Source organism: Oscarella lobularis, chromosome 9, assembly GCF_947507565.1.
Source record: "Oscarella lobularis chromosome 9, ooOscLobu1.1, whole genome shotgun sequence".
NCBI classification, from domain to species: Eukaryota; Metazoa; Porifera; class Homoscleromorpha; order Homosclerophorida; family Oscarellidae; genus Oscarella; species Oscarella lobularis.
This window is the reverse complement of record NC_089183.1, coordinates 1,362,469-1,379,067: the sequence shown is the minus strand read 5'-3', so window position 1 is coordinate 1,379,067 and position 16,599 is coordinate 1,362,469. Positions and strand designations below refer to the sequence as shown.

Below are 16,599 nucleotides of genomic sequence, written 5' to 3'. Positions count from 1 at the left end.
TTATCTTCAACAAGTACCGTTTGAAGGCAGAGTTCTGAGTTCATCGACAAGGAAACGCGCGCTATCATCTCTGTACATCATTTTGCAGGGTAAATTTGACTGCGAATTCCAAAGATATGTGCGCAATTAAAATTGGACTGCGAATTGCAAAGATATGTGCGCAATTAAAATTTGACGGCATCCTCCTCCTCTACAGCAGAACAGAAGTCAGCTCAAAATTCCTCCTTTTATAGTCTTCCTTTACACCTAACTAGGTTAGAAGGCAAATGGAGCCTTTTCTTAAAAGTGAAGGTGACATTCTTTTGCAACAAGCAAGATTATCCTCAGTAGCAAAAAATGACTAGTGCGTGAAATTTGACTAATTGGGCAGTTGCTGCAATTTCACAAACGCTGTACGTATCCTCGTGACGTTCTCCACTTAGTACAAAAGTTTTCAGTTTCAAACGCCAGATAAAATACGGCCCGACAACGCCAAACAGCGCAGGAGCGTGAGGGTTCATTCTCTGAGACTGTCAGCTCTACTGTACAATACAAGAGTTGTCTGTGCTAGAACTGATCTGCTCTTTTGGCGAGCTCTCCGGAGCCTTGGGAACAAACGCTTGCTCGGCCTCTCCTCCATCACCAATTGCAACGTTCTAAACAATATCTATAAATTTAGATCATTCTAAGATTTTCACGTCGGTTTCAAGTGGCAGGGCGCTGCAGAAGTTGTCACTCAGATCAACACGCTCTGATCCGAACTTGGCAAACACAACGTCGTCTTTCTGCAGAACATAAAAAAGACCCTCCACCTAAAGCATATCTTGGTTTCAGTAGGAATACTTTTGGGACTTGATGACTAACCTCTATCAAATATTTGGACGCTTCTTCGTTTCCATCTGCCACCAACTGAGCAAGGAAATCGCGAGTTTCCTAGCAAAACAAGTGAGACTAGTGTTTTATCTGACCTATGCAAACCTGGGTGAGATAATTGAGGGCCAGTTCTGCACTGACGAAACGTCGAAACAAGTCAAGGCGTCCTCCCATAATTGCGAGATCGAGAGCGGATGCTCCGTCTCGTGCTTTTGCAAAGATATTGCATTTTTTGATGTCAGTAAATCGATGGTGTTGTCCGACCCAAATTCGACGGCAGTGAGAAATGGAGTACAGCCCCACTAGGTACATCAAAAGGGCGTTACAAGACAATATTTATAATAGCAATAGCAATACCTCTCGTCTTTGGCTTCTAAATCAACTCCACGTGAAATGAGCAACGTAGCAATACGTTGATAATCATTCAGAGCTGCCCAGTGCAACATAGCAGCACCGTCCTGAACAAGAACAAAAATTCGAGTCTACCCCTGCCGTTTATTTAGATAAACCTCATTCAGATAATCAAATTTGGATAGAAGAAGCTGGACAGTATCGAAACGGCATCTCTTGCACGCCAGAACAAAAGCTCCACGCCCATCCTTGAATTAAAAACAAAGTTAGGTAAGCTGGCTTTTTAATGAAACTCCTGCCTTGTCTTTGGCGTGAATGTTGCATCCTTTCGTAGCAAGTAAACTGGCTACGTTATTGCTGCCGCACACGATGGCACAAAGGAAGGGCGTTTGTTCCCACTACATGTATAAAGAAATCAAAATAAAAATCTGGATGCCTCGTCTTAATAGAAACTTCAACTTTGTTTCGAGCTTCCAAATCTGCTCCTTGCTCTAAAAGTAATGAAGCAATGCTAGCTGAATCATATTTTGCGGCCCAATCAAGGCAAGCGCGGCCATTCTAAAAAGTACTTAGTAATCGAAAAAAATTATTTTGATCTTACAGTTTCATTCACATCAGATCCCATTTTAAGAACCTTCTTGAACATATCAAATCTTTTCCCCAAACTGCGGCTACTAATAGTTCGTGACCACACTAAAAATTCAATTATAATTATCATTTCCTAATAGACTTTTCTAACGAGAGAACTACCTTGTCCTTCGCCCGAACGTCGCATCCCTTCGAAATTAGTAAATCAAATAAATTGACTTGGCCATTAGAAACGGCAATCATAATTGGAGTCTCTCCAAACTAATCAGTAAAATTGGCATAAATGTTTCGAAGAAACAACATTCAATATATTAGTAAGCAAGCACACCTTTGTTTTAGCTCTAGATTTGCTCCGTTGTCAATCAAGAAATTTGCAATTTTGGCACTTCCTTCACCAGTGCAAGGCAGTGTAGCCTATCTAAACCCAAATTTCTTCTAATTTTTTAAAGACGTTGAACTACCTTTTTACACGTTGTGTTAATGTCAAATCCCCATTCCACTAATTTCTTTGTGATTTCAAAATTTCTATCGATGATCGCCGAAGCAAGAGCTCCTACGGTACTCCCAACTGCAAATATACTGCTTTACACCTTTAGCTTCAGTCCGCTCATCCTCGTCTCATATTACACTCTGCCAAAACATTGCATCCCTTTGATATCAACAGATCTACAAGAGCAGCGTTTCCATATTGACAAGCCAGAAGAAAAGGTGCCTCGCCCATCTAAATGAAAATCACATTTCTTCTCCAAGTACTTTCACACAGTCTCACGTTGTTTCGAAGTTCAATGTCAATTCCATTGGCGATTAGATATTCAGCTACTTCAACACAATTTTTCCAAGCAGCCACAGGTGAAGAAGTCCGTCTCCCTGTAACAATTTGATTAGTTATTCATGGACCAGGAAACTCGATCGCGCAGAAGAGTCGACTATCACTTGCCACTTCTCACAGACGCAAGTGTTTTTATTACCCGACGTTTCAATTCTGCCCAGTTTTCGGTTTCCCTCAATAATTTTTGAACGCTAGCAAGGTCAGAGAGACATTGAACGGACTACTCAATTCCTAAACAACGACAATTCTGCTTCCCGAGCGTCAAAACGGACCTAGGACGTGCCTAGTGACTCTAATCTGTCATCGACGAGGTTCTCAGTCTCGAACACAAGACAGATTGACGTCGCTAGCTTCCTCCCTTCATCGTAGACCTCTTCCAATCACTTGCCAGGACAATTATCGCTGGACAACGCGAAAGAAGACAGTTTATGAGCGGGCATCATAGATCTATGCGCGCGCTATCATGTCGAGGAAGAACGATTGCCAGACTTGCCAGACGTCTCTCAGTCTCTCTAGAGCACTCTAGAATCCGTGCTCAGAGGGATGTCCGCATGACTGTAAAATGCAAAAGATATCTGCGACCGGTCCTCCAGAGATAATTAGCCATAGAGTCAGCTGGATTATCTTGTGGCTGAACCGTCCCTGTGTTTCCATGCAGACTGTCAAAGCCGTGTTAGAGACAGAACTGGCCCACCAGCAAATCAGTGAGAGATAACCACCAAAATGACCAGGTATTCCTAAACTTAGTAATAAAATGTGTGGAAACTTTTTCGGGAGCACGTTGTGATGTACCTTGGTCATGGCAATTTGTAGTAGGGTAAATCCATCAGTCAATCATACTCTTGTATTTACAGTAACTCTGATGTTGTCTCAATAGCAGTGGAAGGATCACGGCAATGTCTATAAGGAAGCTTCATTAGCTTGACAGAGTATTATATATATGTGTGCACTTACCAAATACCGTTAGCGAGGCAGATTAATAACCCAGTTACTGATTGATAGCTCAGCCTATACGGTAGTAGATATATAATAGGTAATTAAAACGTATGAATTTTTGGCTGAGTCGCATTCCCTCTTGAATTCCTAAAACCGTCTTACATGCATGCAAGGCAACTTGAATCGCACGCTAGTGGAGAGATTGGACAAGTTCTCACACTTAAACGACTGAGGCTTAGGTATACCAGCGCAACACACCACGCCTTACATAGATCGTCACCACGAACTTGTGGAATGTGATTGGCCCACTATTTAATTGAATTCAATCACTGGAAGAAAATTTGACTTTCACAGAGTGTGCAGGCAACACAAAAATTAACTTTTGAAAACGACTGCACGCCTTTAATTGTCTTGCAGAGCTGCATTAACGCCAAAGAGCCCTCTTAAGATCGAGGTGCTAACGGAATGGCCTCTGAACATGCATAGAGGTCGTTATTTAGTCTATCTATGCCTTGGTGAATGTGTCTTTGGTATAGGCGTTGTGATTTTGGAACCTATAGTAAATTTAAGGAGAACGGAAGTTCTGCTAGAGCTTGCTTGATCAGCGGATATCGGCAGACAGAAGAAGAAAGCAAAAAAAACCAAAGAGAGAAATCAACAGTTTTTCAGTCAAACGACTTTCATGGAAGCGTCACTCCACAAGCATACACAGCCGTTCCTTTCCATTTCTCAGATTGATTGCAGCAATCTTTTTCACAGTCAGGAAGATGCCCGTAGTTCGACAAGCACAGCTCCTTGTTTTCTTCTCTTCCTGAGTAGCAACAGAGCGCGTCATTGGGAGCGCAATAGTTGGCGAAAGTAGTGGAGAAGTCTGTGCAATAACAGAGACCCTGGGCGGTGCAAATTTTTTCGCGCTTGCAGCAATTGCTGCTGCACGCAGGGTAGGAATCGCTTGGTCTGCACGAATCATCCCTTTCGCTAGCGTCACAGCACCAGGAACATGTAGGACGATCCGCCTTGCTCCACTGGCAGTGTCCACCTTCGTAGTCAGCCGAACAATAGCATTGGTATCCACTTTCTGTCGTTTGGCACGTTCCGTGAACGCACGGCTCAGCAAGACAGTGATCGAAACCGATTACGATGTGAATCTTGGAAGAACGGAGTCCACTGCTATCAGTTACCTGGCAAAATACGTTTCTGTTTTTCAGTGGAAAGCTCTTTCCTACGTGCGAATAATTAAGCGATTCCATTGCCTTCAAGTAGGATTCTATTGTCGCTGTTCCGTTAATTTTCAGGGTGCGATTTTTGGGGTCTACCGAAACTTGCAGTTGTTCGCTCTCAGCTTCGAAAGTCTCTGTTGTGACGTCGATTTCCTCTTGGATAGTACAGACAAGTTCTTTCAGGTGTGAACTGTCATTGTCTCGTATTTGAATTAGTCCTTCAGGAAAAAGGCGCAAGGCGCCAAGCTGCGTCTCCTTCTCACCGTATACTTGAAAAGTAATCAACGAGTTATTACGTTGAGGTGTCTCTTGAAAGAACATTGTCGGTATTATGAAACGTTCGCAGTACGTTCCGTTGTAGCCGTAGTCGCAATCGCATTTGTATCGGCCGGATCCAATAGGTCCACCGTCTTGCCTCACGCATTGTCCGTTTGGTTTGCAGGGGCAGTCTATCACGTGAATGTCGGGTTTATAGATGTCGCTGGTGGCTCCGCATTCGTCTGTAGCAATGAATGAAAAACGACTTGTATTGCGTATGCTTGGGGGAGCCTGCCACGTCCAATTCTTTGACTCTAGTACTTGTGATGTAAGTCTGTCGTCTTCATTGAAAACTTCTACATCTATTGGCCGATTGTCCGGATCCGCCGCTGGAACGATAAATGAGAACAGATCATTTTGCACGACAAACAGCTTTTCTGGCGCTTCTATGTAGGGACGAGCATTATCTAACAGCCAAAAATTTCGCAAATCTCTTAATGAACGTTTGACGAACTAGACGTACCTGTTCTATTTGTGAACGCTGTGGTATCTTTGTCAGACAGACATTGCTGGCACCAGTTATCGGGATCTGGCTCATCATTAGCGAAGCAATGATTCTCAATAATGCACGAGGTGATCTAAAGGAAATGGATGCAATTTAATTAACATACAGAATTATTATATAATACTATTCTTGAACATTGTCCAGGGCCAATGCAGTTGAAGCAGCCAGAGTCGTAAATAGTGTAGATAAGCGCTTTGCTGAATTTTTTGCCATCAACCGTGACTCTAATAGAGAAGTGCTGAAACGGTTCGTTGTAAACACTGAGAGAACTGTAAGGTTTGACAGAAGTAGGTGGCAAAGCACACGTAACTTCATAAATGCTCTGAAACGACGAGATCACTTTGAAGGTTTCTCCGGTTGCCTAAAAATTACACCCTTTTGTTGTCTGAAAAGCCAATCGTATTCCCTTACCAAATTTTCTACGACGCATGATAAATTTTCATTGTCGACAAATCCTTCTCCAACAACGTATGCCGTTTTGCAAGGTTTTTTTCGTCGGTCACACAAGCCGTTGTTTACAAATGTTATGACCGTTGGAGGCGCGTCAGCAACAATAGAGCAGTCTGGCCCTGTAAAATTAGAGTGACAGATGCACGTTGCATTGACGCACTGGCCACGACCGCTGCAGTCATTTGGACAAATTGACTCAGCTATTACTGGCGGAAGAGAAGGCTTTAGAAAGAAATCTGAGGCTTCTTCTAACACGGTATCGTTAGCGTCAGCTTCAGCGCTAACGTTTGGCTTCCAATAAGAAACATCCTTCGCCAGACTTTCTTCACACTGCTGCAGAACAGATGCAATGTATGCATTTGGAATAGATAGGTCATCGGTCAGCTAAGAAATGACCAGTTTTGACTGCGTGGTAAATTGTGGCAGTGTGGTGTACCTTGATATCTTCGACACAAGAGTCAATTGTTTCACGGGTGATCTCTTCTATTCTGCCGTCGGCAATGCAGGACTTAGCAACAGGTGATGAAAGTAGTACATCGGTGCATGTCTGAACGGCTACTTCTTTTGTTATTCCGCTCTGAGTTGGCCACTGCGGAATAGGAGGGTTAGCATTTATATCATAAACAAACTCATAGTCGTCTTCAACGTCATCTTCATCAGTTGGAATGTCGTTTTCTTTCGCAACAGCACGCTTTGTTTTTAGGACGGGCGTGTTATGAATCCACCCTTCTCCTGAGAAAGCCTTTGCTTGCACTAAAAGAGAGTCTTCATATTCAGGGCAGTCCAACGTTCCCGTGAGTTCGTTTCGATTTGAGGTGCACTGACAAAAGTTATTACTAGGTATCACCGGATCGTCTTTCTCTATCTGCTGGAGAACTTCTTTACCAAACAAATTTTCGTTTGATTTTACTCTAAACCAAACATACTGAACATTTTTTAATAAATAAAAACAGGCCAAACCTCCAGGCATTTGCAAAAGCGTCTTCAACAATATTTTTTCTATCTTTGGTATACATTTGACCGTTAGGTCCTCGCAAATCATTTCCTGAATTTCCATCGTTGTTTCCGCAAAATCCCTCTGTTCTACCTTGATCTTCTTCACTAAATTGAACAAAAACGCTCATGCCCCACGTGCGAGCTTCCACTTTTACTGCGGCTCCCGAAGGAAGCTGAATCTAGTCATTTCAAAGTAACTGTGTTGATATTGTCCTGCATGTTTGATCAAGTGTCCTCTCGTATTTTACCTTATGTGAGGTGCCTGCAGCATTTTTGTAAATTCGAAAAGATCTTGGAAGTTCACCTGGTGTGTGTTTCTTTATTCTTGGGGGAACGTAGGTGACATCTGGATTCCTTTGTTGCCAATAGCATTGGTCGATAGAAACAATATGATTTCCTTCACGCACAGCAACTCCACAGTGGCAGCTAACGGGGTTAGTGACCCCGCGACAAGCCCAAATTCTTGATTGGACCTATTTATGCTCATGGGGCACTGTATTTTGTACGATATTATCTTACTTCTAATACTCCCGATGTTCTTTGTCCCCGATTTCGTGCTAGCCAGAAATCACCGTATTTATAGTAGTGATAATAACTATTTAGAGAATTAGATGATGCTATTGGTATTACACTGTATACTTGTTATCAAATGTTGTATAATGGGGATCTCCAGTGCCTTTGCAACTTGATGAATGGGCATTTGCAACTTTAACCTAAAATTGGATGATGAAACTCATGTACAGTACAACTTCAGTGAGAACTTGTACTCTTAATCTAACCTCAATATATTGGTCTGGAAGTTGAAACCATTCATTGGCTATTTTTTTTGATAGTAGGTCTTGAAGGGGATAAGTTGCAGAAACCTTAATTTTTTGAGAGCTTTGTCCATCTTCAACTTGATCGCGGACTCCAGCTATTTCAAAAAATTGAAATGTATCCCAGTTGCGTTCGTCAAACCGAACACCGCATTTCGAAGAAAGAACTTCCTGTTGGGTGCGAAACGTGGCACCTCCAAATCCCACGTTCAAATAACAAGGTTGGTTAGTTTCACAAACAATAGGAACTGTTGGCTTCACAAATATTCTGTGCTTGTCGACTTTGTCATTCTCACTAACAAACAAGGTCACGGGTTCAACCTAAACAGAAATTTTTAAAAAACGCTTTTTATCAATATTGTCTCTGTTACGGAAAGTCCTGCGTAGAAAGAGTTACTACGCAAAACAGGAGACTTTGCCTTATTTCCTTTAAACATGGCAGTTGCTTGGCAGACAAGCTAAAGTAATAGATAATTAAGAGGCAGAGGTGCTACATTGTACCTTGCATACGTACATTAAAGCCCATCTTTACTTTTGGGTCTAGCAAGTCTTCAACTCCAAAAAGCTCACGTAAAGTAACTTCCGCTGGCGTTTTTGTCGAGCTTATGGTTTTCGTCACTATTGGTGTTTCTTCAGCGTCTTTTATCCAATCAATAACGTACTCTGCGTTATTTGTTTCCGGGCCAAATACTTGACACTTAAATATGACTTCTTTGTTCGTGTCTGAAACTTTTCGAGAATCAGCTGTAATCACTGGATCAAAGGTCAATGTAGGATACGACTCTAAAAAGACAAAAAAATTGTGCGCTTCTTTTAATCAAGGCAACATATAGATCATAGTTTACGTTTGCACAGCCCGTTTTCCAAGTGAGAGTCAGCCTTGCAGCCTTTAGCATCTAAAAATAGCGTTACATTATTGAAGGGTAAATACTGGAGAAAGTACTGGTGCAGAAGGCAACTGAACACGCGGAGGGCGGAGTAAGATAATAAATCGTTCCAATGTCATTGTTCTCGCAGAAACGAGCGCACACATTGACGGAGAAAAGACAGCACCTAACGAAATTCATACATCCCTTCAGCAGCTTAGTTAATCCGGCTTTTGTTGGGGCTGGCTCGGTCAAAGAGATGGGAACAGTAGTGCTGCAGTGACCAGACTTTACGCACTGATGGCGTCCATTGCTGTCTCCTTGCACAGCAATTGTCAGCGGATTTCCGTCACCATCGACAAACCGATACCATCCAGCGTTCAAGACTGCATCGCATATTTCTTGTCCAGGAACTACAGGGACGTCCACTCCTCGCTTGTTTCCGTTTCTTATGATATTTATATCTAAGGAACATTTATTGAGTCATTCACATGCGCTCTGCATAAGCCGATTATAGAGAGCGTAGGTTGTTGTACCTCCGGCACAGGGATCTCCTGGTGGACAAGAGAAAGCATTTACTTGCTTGAAAATATCTTTATAAAAAACAGTCAATGCAGCCAGTGGCATATGCTAAATAGAAATGCCTTGCCTCCGACAAGTAGAACCGTGAGAGCAAGGAGAGTTTTCGCCATCTTTATGTGAGTCACTCGCTGTATATACATTGTGTCGTTAAAGGGTCTAGCTAACAGTGGCATCCTAATATATACCTTTGTCCCTTCGAGAGAAAGTTGTTATAACTTATGCACGTCAAGGTTGGACGGTGCATTTAGCGTTATTCTGTCATCAATCCTGCCTACATATACTCTTAACACCGAAACCGAAATTCTTTTTTTACGCTCTCCGTCTGGAGGGATTCTTTTGAACTAGCCAAGAGTACGTTTCAAAGTCTACATGTATGAATCAACGCTTTATTTGCGGTCGACTCTGTCTCGTTACTGGAGTACCAATTACTGTTAGCGAGTCACTAGATTCTCGAGACAGCGCACGCAGGATATCATACGGATACTGCCGAGACGACCCTATCCAATGGGCACGTTGTTCCACGTAATGTCTGCGCCACGAATCTGTCTGAACTCCGTGTTTGCGCACTGTTCATTAGTACTAACTAAACGCCTCTGCTGATATCAAGTTCAGTCTTTACACGCTCCGGAGCCTCATAACGCCATAACGTCTACTTTATCACGCAATATGTACTACTATACTCCGCAGAAAAAAAGGAGCCAAGCAGAATACCGAACGTCATCCGCCGGAGAATACGAGACTATAGATTGCAGCGACGCGACACTGGGGAATCGGACGGTTTTAGGCGTTGTCTGGCTTTCGATGTCTGTATTCAGCGCCTCGATGCATGGTCTATATATGGCTGTACTCATCAGACTGGTCACTCGTTCCTTCTTCTCGGAAAGCGTACGTCGCACCATTACCTCAGTATACTTCATGGTGAGTAAAACCAGGCAAGGCAACGCAACTAGACAAAACAATGAGACGGAAAGGAAGAGTCGAATAGTTTGGTTTTTCTATTCATATGCAATTCAAGCTTACCGGTATATAGCTCTGGCATCTCGCCTCTATGATTTTCTAGTAGCACTAGAAAAACATCCTTAGTTGACTTCCACTGGAGTTTAAGCAAGACAAACGTTAACCTTGTAGACGCGGCTGCACTGCGCAGAAAGGCTATAGACTACTTTGTTTTGCCCGTTACGCGCCTGGTTGCCTAACTCATCAACGATCATTATTTGCACATGATCGACTAGATGCCAGCGAGAGTTCTATCTCACATATGATGATACCCCATAACGTGCTACGGCTCGTAGACTTGACCCTCAGCTTTGCCAGAAAGACCTTCACCAGGTAGACCCTTTCCGGTGCTTCCGTATAGATATGACCATCCACGGAAGCGTTTGCATGCGGAACTGCGTCCTGTCTTTCAGGTAAAAGACCAATTCGAACCGGATCAATTAACGGCGTGCGAGGGCCGGCGCAAAAACGACTGCGAGACGATCTTGACGACGCCGTGGTCGCAACGCGCAATCGCGCCGACGCCGTTTCTTTTTCGCCCAAACGTACAGCGCAATCACCGTGCCGGCGATGACAATTAGTAGGTCTTCCCGGAACTTAGTTGACGCGATCACACCTTTAGCGGTCGGTTCACCTGCCCCGTCTGCGAGCGCAAAGAAACGATGCAGCGAGACGAAAAAGAACAGGCGGACCCTTGGATTTCGCTGACTCCTGAAATCAGCATGAAACCGCAACGCGCGCTAGCGATTGATTGGTTTCAGGCATTATTGCGCTCTTTTCGACCAAATGCTTCGTCGGACAGTGCTCTTTCCGATCCTTAGCAGCCGTTCGAAAACAGAGCATCACTCTGCTTCGACAACAGGGGCATAGTTCACGATTTCGCCCCCTTTCTCGAACTCAACGCGTTCTCTATAGCGAAGCGGAAGTTTGGACGTCCCTATTCCCTTCTCCTCAAGGCAGCTTTTCTGTCAAAGAAAGCCGTTGTCGTCCATAAGTCGGCGATGGCGCTTAGACATCATGCAGGGCCCCCACTTAATTGGGCCCCCTATTGACCAATGTGCATCAAGGAAACGCAATCACTACTGTAGCTTTCTTTTCCTTTACAAATCCAGCTCTGTTCGTTGATTGGGCGTCTAGCTGCATGTCGGCAAATTATTTCGCTAGACTATCGTCCAGGTCAATCGTCTGAAGCCATTTATATGTATTTCATTCAAGTATCAGCAGCACAAGGTTTCTAGTCTATGAACAAGATACCAACACAAACGAAACCCATAACTAAACATCAGAGAGCATCCAAAACTAATTTGAACTTCAACGTGAGAGAGTTCTAAAGTCACTGTTGGTTGCTAAACACTTGTGTATTCTGCTGCTTTTGTTGCCAACATGATCTCACTGACATCGTTGACCAAAATCTGAAACGACGGTCGTTTTTCCGGGTTTTCCAACCAACAGTCAGCCATTAACTTGAATCTAAATTAGAAAAAAAAATGTTTGAAGCAACAGTGTGAGTGATATCAATGATCGTTAGCAGTGTACATTCGATCAGGGCAATGCTTAGGCTGGCTGAGTCGCATTCCCTCTTGAAGAAGCGTAACGAGGTTACCGACGCCAACACCAGGATATGGAGTCATCCCCATTGTCATCACTTCCCAAAATGTAATGCCATACGACCACTGAATAGACACGAACTTATTATACAGTAGGTCCAGTTTGCACTCTAACTGACTTACTATGTCACTTTTTGTTGTAAATATTCCTTTTGTGAAACCTTCTAGAGCAACCCATCGAATCGGAAGTCCCACTTTGCCTTGTGTAATCCGGTAATAGTCTTTGCCTTCTGTTAGTGCTCGGGCTAATCCGAAATCGGATATTTTGATAGTGAGATCCCAGTTTACCCTAAAGCCATTCACTCGGTTAATCATAATGAAAGCGTTGATCCATACATGCAATTTCGCGCTGCCAAATCTCGATGTAGTATCCTTTTCCCTGTCAAATATTCCATTCCTTTTGCAATTTTATATCCAAACTGAATGAGTCTGAAAAGCTAGAAACGATAGCTTAAATAATAAGGAAAATGAATATAAAACAAACAAACAAACGTTACATCAGGGGGAATAGTCACGTTTCCGCCGTCATTCTCCACTGAAAAACGGAGGTTGTATAGTGATCGCTGCTTGCGCAAATATGTTCTCAAGTCTCGTAGAACCATGTACGGAAGCGCTATCATAGGTCTGTAGTATTGCTCGTGTTCAGGATTGGGCGAACAGCAAATTCCGATCAACGTCATAACATTTGGATGACTAAGACATTTCATTGTAAGGGCTTCAAAAATGAAGTCGCGCGCATTTAGTCCTACATCGTTCAATGGCACTTAATTGTGTATTCATATTGAAATGAATCTAGGACCTGATTTAGCTGATTTTGCGGCAACTGTACTTCCGTCCAACAAACATTTGTAGACTCTTCCGAAATTACCTACACAAAGAGATACACAAACATCTCTCAAATGGATCATTTATTCACATGAATGCAGTCAACCTTCTCCAATGTCTTTCTCTACTTTTAAACGTGTAGGACAAATGCCCAAGTCGCCTATTTCCGCAGCGATGTCAGAATCCTGAAGTTCATTCGATGTCTATCTTTGCATTTCAACGGCACTTTGTGCGACAGACATTTGATCTTCTGTCGTATGACGTTGGCAGGTGCATTCGCAGGCAAAACGTTTTTTGCACCAAATTACAATTAGAGGAGTAAATATCATAACCATCATTGCACAGAGAGTTGTTGGAACGGCAATAATTACAGTATTTCCATTGTCTAAAATGAAAAATCTGCAGATTATCTTCTATTTTCACTTAATAGGGGTTAGGGTTAGGGTTATAATACTCTCGCAATTTTCAGATTGTACTATATATAGTTTCATTACTATCTGTGTTAGTCTAAGCACAGTACGTCCTAACCTAGCTTCTTTAAACCATACTAAATCACGATTCCGCGAGCCCATTCAGCTATAGAAGCTTTGCGCTAATCTGATCACAAGGAGCGCGAACTACTGTAATGTGCGTTATTAATTATTTTTCCTACCGCAGTTGTTCTCGTCAGAATAGTCTCGGCAGTCGTAGCCACCGTCGCAGCGGTACCGTTCATGAATACAACTTCCGTCGTCGCAATGCCAAACCGGACTGCTAGTGCTCCCATTACAACATAGTTCATCTGACGAATCGCCACAGTCGTTGTCACCGTCACAGCGATAGATTTCAGGAATACAAGAGCCGTACTTGTTGCACCAAAATCGTGACATATCTTGGCGGCAGTAGCCTAAACAGTTTTGCTCATCAGATGCATCGCCACAGTCGTTGTCACCGTCACAGCGATACATTTTAAGAATACAATTAAGAGTCAGCACGATTTTTGCACTGAAACACTGATGGATCTTGACGGCAGTAGCTAGAACAGTTTTGCTCATCTGATGAATCGCCACAGTCGTTGTCACCGTCACAGCGATAAAAGCGATGAATGCACCGATCGTTCTCTTTGCACAGAAACCGCGACGACGGATTTTGGCGGCAGTAGGTAGAGCAGTTCTGTTCATCTGAAAAATCCTTACAGTCGTTGATACCGTTGCAGCGAAGACGTTCATGAATACAACGGTTGTCCTTGTTGCACCAATACCGTGACGGATCTTGGCGGCATTGGCTAGAACAGTTTTGTTCGTCTGATAAATCACCACAGTCGTTGTCACCGTCGCACTTGTACATTGATGGAATACAGTGTCCATTTGCGAATTGGTATCGATTTGAAGGGCAGCGGGAACGTTTTATCCTTCGTTCACATCCTATTTTTTCGTCTGAGCCATCGTCAAAGTTTCCGTCGCATTGACGACGTCGAGAAATGCACTGTCCATCGGAACATTGAAAATCGCCGCGACGAATGCATGTAGATAGACTTCGTTCTCCGGCTACAAGTCGCATCGTTCCCATTAGCAGAGAGATAGCAAGCAAGTTAAGACCTACGAAAGATTAATAAGTTGTTAAAGTTGTCAGGATTCGCGGGACACTGCCAGAGACTGTACATCAAATAAAAAACTACCGCAGCTTTTATCTATAGAAGTGTGCAGATATCCTCTAATTACCAAATTATACTTTCACGTTGACAGGTGCATCTAAATTTAGTGGCTGTAGTATCAGGACATACAATCAGGCACAAGCTGAGCTTATGAATTAATGATATATAGATCTTTGTAGGAAAACACAAAAGTATAGCGTTCCCCAAATGACTCGTTTATTCCAAGAACGGTACTGTAACTAGTCATCTTTGGAGCTTCAATGCCAAGAAATGGAACAACGTACAGAGACGCAGTTTGCACCATTTTCACAAGGACAGCCTGAACTATTTTGAGAAAAACATAAAATACCGTATTACGAGAGGCAGACCAGAAGCGGAGATACAGGCGTTCCAAGTTAGACATGGTGTTCCAACAATTGTTCACTACCCCACTAAAGGGAATCGCCCCACTGTTGTACCTGCATGCTTCATTGCGAGTGACAACGCGAGGAGACGCAACGAGACGGTACGGCAAGACGGAACCGAAGAGACAGAGAAAGATGGTATATAAGATGGTATATAAAAGCAACTTGAACGCACGCTATATAGCTTGTGGAACGTCGATCGCAACTATAGAGACCCCAAGCCAATTAACCTAACGACTCCCAACCCGACCTAACAACTCCAACCCAACCTAACGACCCTAACCCTACGCAACGACTCTCAACCCTTGGACAGGTTTCACCCGCCATAGATATCACCGTCGCAACGGCATGGCTTTTAGGACTACATTTTTCGTTGTCGCACCAAAACTGGCTGTAGCTAAATAGTTGTCACTGTCGTTAGTTATCTTTGTCACAGAGCTAATTCACTGGGCGCTGTTGTGGCTACGAGATGCAGTTGCCGTTGTTGCACGGAAACGCTTTAAATTCATTAAGAATATAGAATTTGGCAAGCAGTCCTGCCCGTCAGAGCTGTTGTTGCAGTCGTTTACCTTTGTGACACACGATCGATTTGGCGAATGTATTCACCATTCTGATTTCAAAAGCCACTCGGTAGAGCAACTGGCGATTGACGAACAGTTCTTCTCGTCGGGAAAGTTGCAAGCTGAAGGTTGATGACCAAAGTGCCAAAACTAAATATAACATAATATGAACACGTTCTCTATACTTCCTCGCACGTACACATAAGGAAAATAGCAAGTACAAGAAGAACGCTAAAACTTCCAAAAACTTTTGCTTCTAAGTAAACTTTCATTCGTTCATACCATCTCAGCTGCAACATACATGACTCACGTGTATGTAACATAAAGCCTCTGCCGATTGAAGGTGGATTCTACTTTTTTGAATGCTGCTATAAGTCAAATCAGAACACATTTTTCAGCAAGTCATGCAACGTACGTGCTAGTAGAGGTGTCCAAAGTCTTACAGGCCACACGTGGTAATAGAGTAGGATTTACTCTATCTATTCAGCACAAGGCCTCTATAGTCTATAGAAAATATTTTAGCAAATATACCATCATTATATAAAACTCTTATAGTCTATACGTACCGCTACTGAGTACAGTACAGGGGCATGCGTCGTTGAGCCAAGAAATTTTCGCAATCGTCCACTCCATCGCAGCGTTCGCAGTGCGTTTCTCTTCTCCCATGCATCTTCCGTTCTCACACGAAAAGCGAAACGGCTCGCAGGCTTCATGCTAGCTCAATCGTGCCAGGATTCGGCGAAAACGTTAACGGCATCGAATTCGCCTCTCTATTGTTCGCGGAATCGGTTGAAAAAGTCGATCGTGCTAACGCTAACTCGGGGATCTTTGTACGATCTAAGAGCGTTGCGACGGGACGCTCTCAGAAAGACTCGATCCAAGGTACGTCCTGGGCTACCCTCCGGCCTACTTGGCTTCTCTCTGTCTTGCCTGCACGCATGGTGATGTCGTCATGGACGCGTGTAATGCCTTTGAGATCAGCGTAACGACAGGGGCGGACGTTATGACTGGTCGAGGAACGCAAGAGTGAACGTTATTTCCAGGAAGTCGTTCAAAGCGCATGTGCAATGCAATTTGGAGACCGAGGGAGTGTTTGTGCTCGCAGTTTTGTGCTTCTTATTTTGCCAAGGAAGACCTGGGCAAATTCACTTTCAAGTGATCGATTTCTTGCTGCGTGAAGGGACAGTTTATTAGAAGACAACGCCACATGTGACATGCCACAGATAAAAGACATACAGTAGGGTCGTACAGTAGTCTATGCAGTGG

At 43.4% G+C, this 16,599-nt stretch overlaps 3 protein-coding genes and 1 long non-coding RNA gene across 12 annotated transcripts; all 4 read right to left on the bottom strand.

Moving 5' to 3' along the window:
- Positions 1 to 379: 379 nt before the first annotated feature.
- On the bottom strand, positions 380 to 3,059 carry LOC136191639 (ankyrin homolog). 9 transcript variants are annotated; one of them, XM_065980019.1, is made up of 15 exons: positions 2,904 to 3,059; positions 2,760 to 2,851; positions 2,561 to 2,658; positions 2,382 to 2,512; positions 2,253 to 2,316; positions 2,120 to 2,209; positions 1,954 to 2,052; positions 1,805 to 1,896; positions 1,663 to 1,761; positions 1,503 to 1,601; positions 1,362 to 1,451; positions 1,210 to 1,310; positions 958 to 1,154; positions 844 to 912; positions 380 to 791 (listed from the first exon to the last, which is right to left on the bottom strand). In XM_065980019.1, the coding sequence occupies exons 7-13, from the start codon at positions 1,976 to 1,978 to the stop codon at positions 1,091 to 1,093; spliced, it is 570 nt and encodes a 189-aa protein (XP_065836091.1). In that variant the 5' UTR covers positions 1,979 to 2,052; positions 2,120 to 2,209; positions 2,253 to 2,316; positions 2,382 to 2,512; positions 2,561 to 2,658; positions 2,760 to 2,851; positions 2,904 to 3,059; the 3' UTR covers positions 380 to 791; positions 844 to 912; positions 958 to 1,090. The 9 variants fall into 9 exon arrangements, with proteins under 9 accessions (XP_065836091.1, XP_065836092.1, XP_065836090.1 ...); XM_065980020.1 differs by having other exon boundaries at positions 2,261 to 2,316; XM_065980018.1 differs by having other exon boundaries at positions 2,261 to 2,359; positions 2,419 to 2,512.
- A 1,161-nt stretch (positions 3,060 to 4,220) lies between these two features.
- LOC136191369 (von Willebrand factor D and EGF domain-containing protein-like) lies at positions 4,221 to 9,418 on the bottom strand. Its single transcript, XM_065979694.1, has 16 exons — positions 9,376 to 9,418; positions 9,263 to 9,319; positions 8,804 to 9,190; positions 8,706 to 8,756; positions 8,375 to 8,643; positions 8,232 to 8,318; positions 7,825 to 8,181; positions 7,685 to 7,758; positions 7,565 to 7,640; positions 7,294 to 7,518; positions 7,010 to 7,224; positions 6,486 to 6,960; positions 6,011 to 6,433; positions 5,724 to 5,960; positions 5,558 to 5,672; positions 4,221 to 5,501 (listed from the first exon to the last, which is right to left on the bottom strand). The coding sequence occupies exons 1-16, from the start codon at positions 9,416 to 9,418 to the stop codon at positions 4,237 to 4,239; spliced, it is 4,356 nt and encodes a 1,451-aa protein (XP_065835766.1). The 3' UTR covers positions 4,221 to 4,236.
- Positions 9,419 to 11,549: 2,131 nt separating this feature from the next.
- LOC136191368 (tyrosine-protein kinase receptor UFO-like) lies at positions 11,550 to 14,082 on the bottom strand. Its single transcript, XM_065979693.1, has 9 exons — positions 13,389 to 14,082; positions 13,045 to 13,121; positions 12,843 to 12,921; positions 12,711 to 12,779; positions 12,409 to 12,656; positions 12,248 to 12,348; positions 12,035 to 12,200; positions 11,841 to 11,977; positions 11,550 to 11,774 (listed from the first exon to the last, which is right to left on the bottom strand). The coding sequence occupies exons 1-9, from the start codon at positions 14,080 to 14,082 to the stop codon at positions 11,651 to 11,653; spliced, it is 1,695 nt and encodes a 564-aa protein (XP_065835765.1). The 3' UTR covers positions 11,550 to 11,650.
- Positions 14,083 to 14,623: 541 nt separating this feature from the next.
- LOC136191231 (uncharacterized) lies at positions 14,624 to 16,548 on the bottom strand. Its single transcript, XR_010670801.1, has 5 exons — positions 15,900 to 16,548; positions 15,749 to 15,837; positions 15,644 to 15,701; positions 15,533 to 15,589; positions 14,624 to 15,483 (listed from the first exon to the last, which is right to left on the bottom strand). It is a non-coding gene; the product is annotated as an uncharacterized lncRNA (long non-coding RNA).
- Between the last annotated feature and the right edge of the window lie 51 nt (positions 16,549 to 16,599).

Excerpts from the sequence above, each read along its gene's own strand:
- LOC136191639 (XM_065980010.1), bottom strand. The coding sequence starts at position 1,978 with ATGCGACGTTCGGGCGAAGGACAAG. Across the intron at positions 1,602-1,662 it reads ATTTGGAAGCTCGAAACAAA|TGGGAACAAACGCCCTTCCT; the intron begins GTTGAAGTTTCT and ends TTATACATGTAG. Across the intron at positions 1,452-1,502 it reads ACATTCACGCCAAAGACAAG|GATGGGCGTGGAGCTTTTGT; the intron begins GCAGGAGTTTCA and ends TTTTAATTCAAG.
- LOC136191369 (XM_065979694.1), bottom strand. The coding sequence starts at position 9,418 with ATGGCGAAAACTCTCCTTGCTCTCACGGTTCTACTTGTCGGAG. Across the intron at positions 7,759-7,824 it reads TTCCAGACCAATATATTGAG|GTTAAAGTTGCAAATGCCCA; the intron begins GTTAGATTAAGA and ends ATCCAATTTTAG. Across the intron at positions 7,641-7,684 it reads TATACAACATTTGATAACAA|TTATTATCACTACTATAAAT; the intron begins GTATACAGTGTA and ends TTCTCTAAATAG.
- LOC136191368 (XM_065979693.1), bottom strand. The coding sequence starts at position 14,082 with ATGGACACTGTATTCCATCAATGTACAAGTGCGACGGTGACAACGACT. Across the intron at positions 12,349-12,408 it reads ACGTGACTATTCCCCCTGAT|CTTTTCAGACTCATTCAGTT; the intron begins GTAACGTTTGTT and ends TATCGTTTCTAG. Across the intron at positions 11,978-12,034 it reads TTACAACAAAAAGTGACATA|TGGTCGTATGGCATTACATT; the intron begins GTAAGTCAGTTA and ends GTGTCTATTCAG.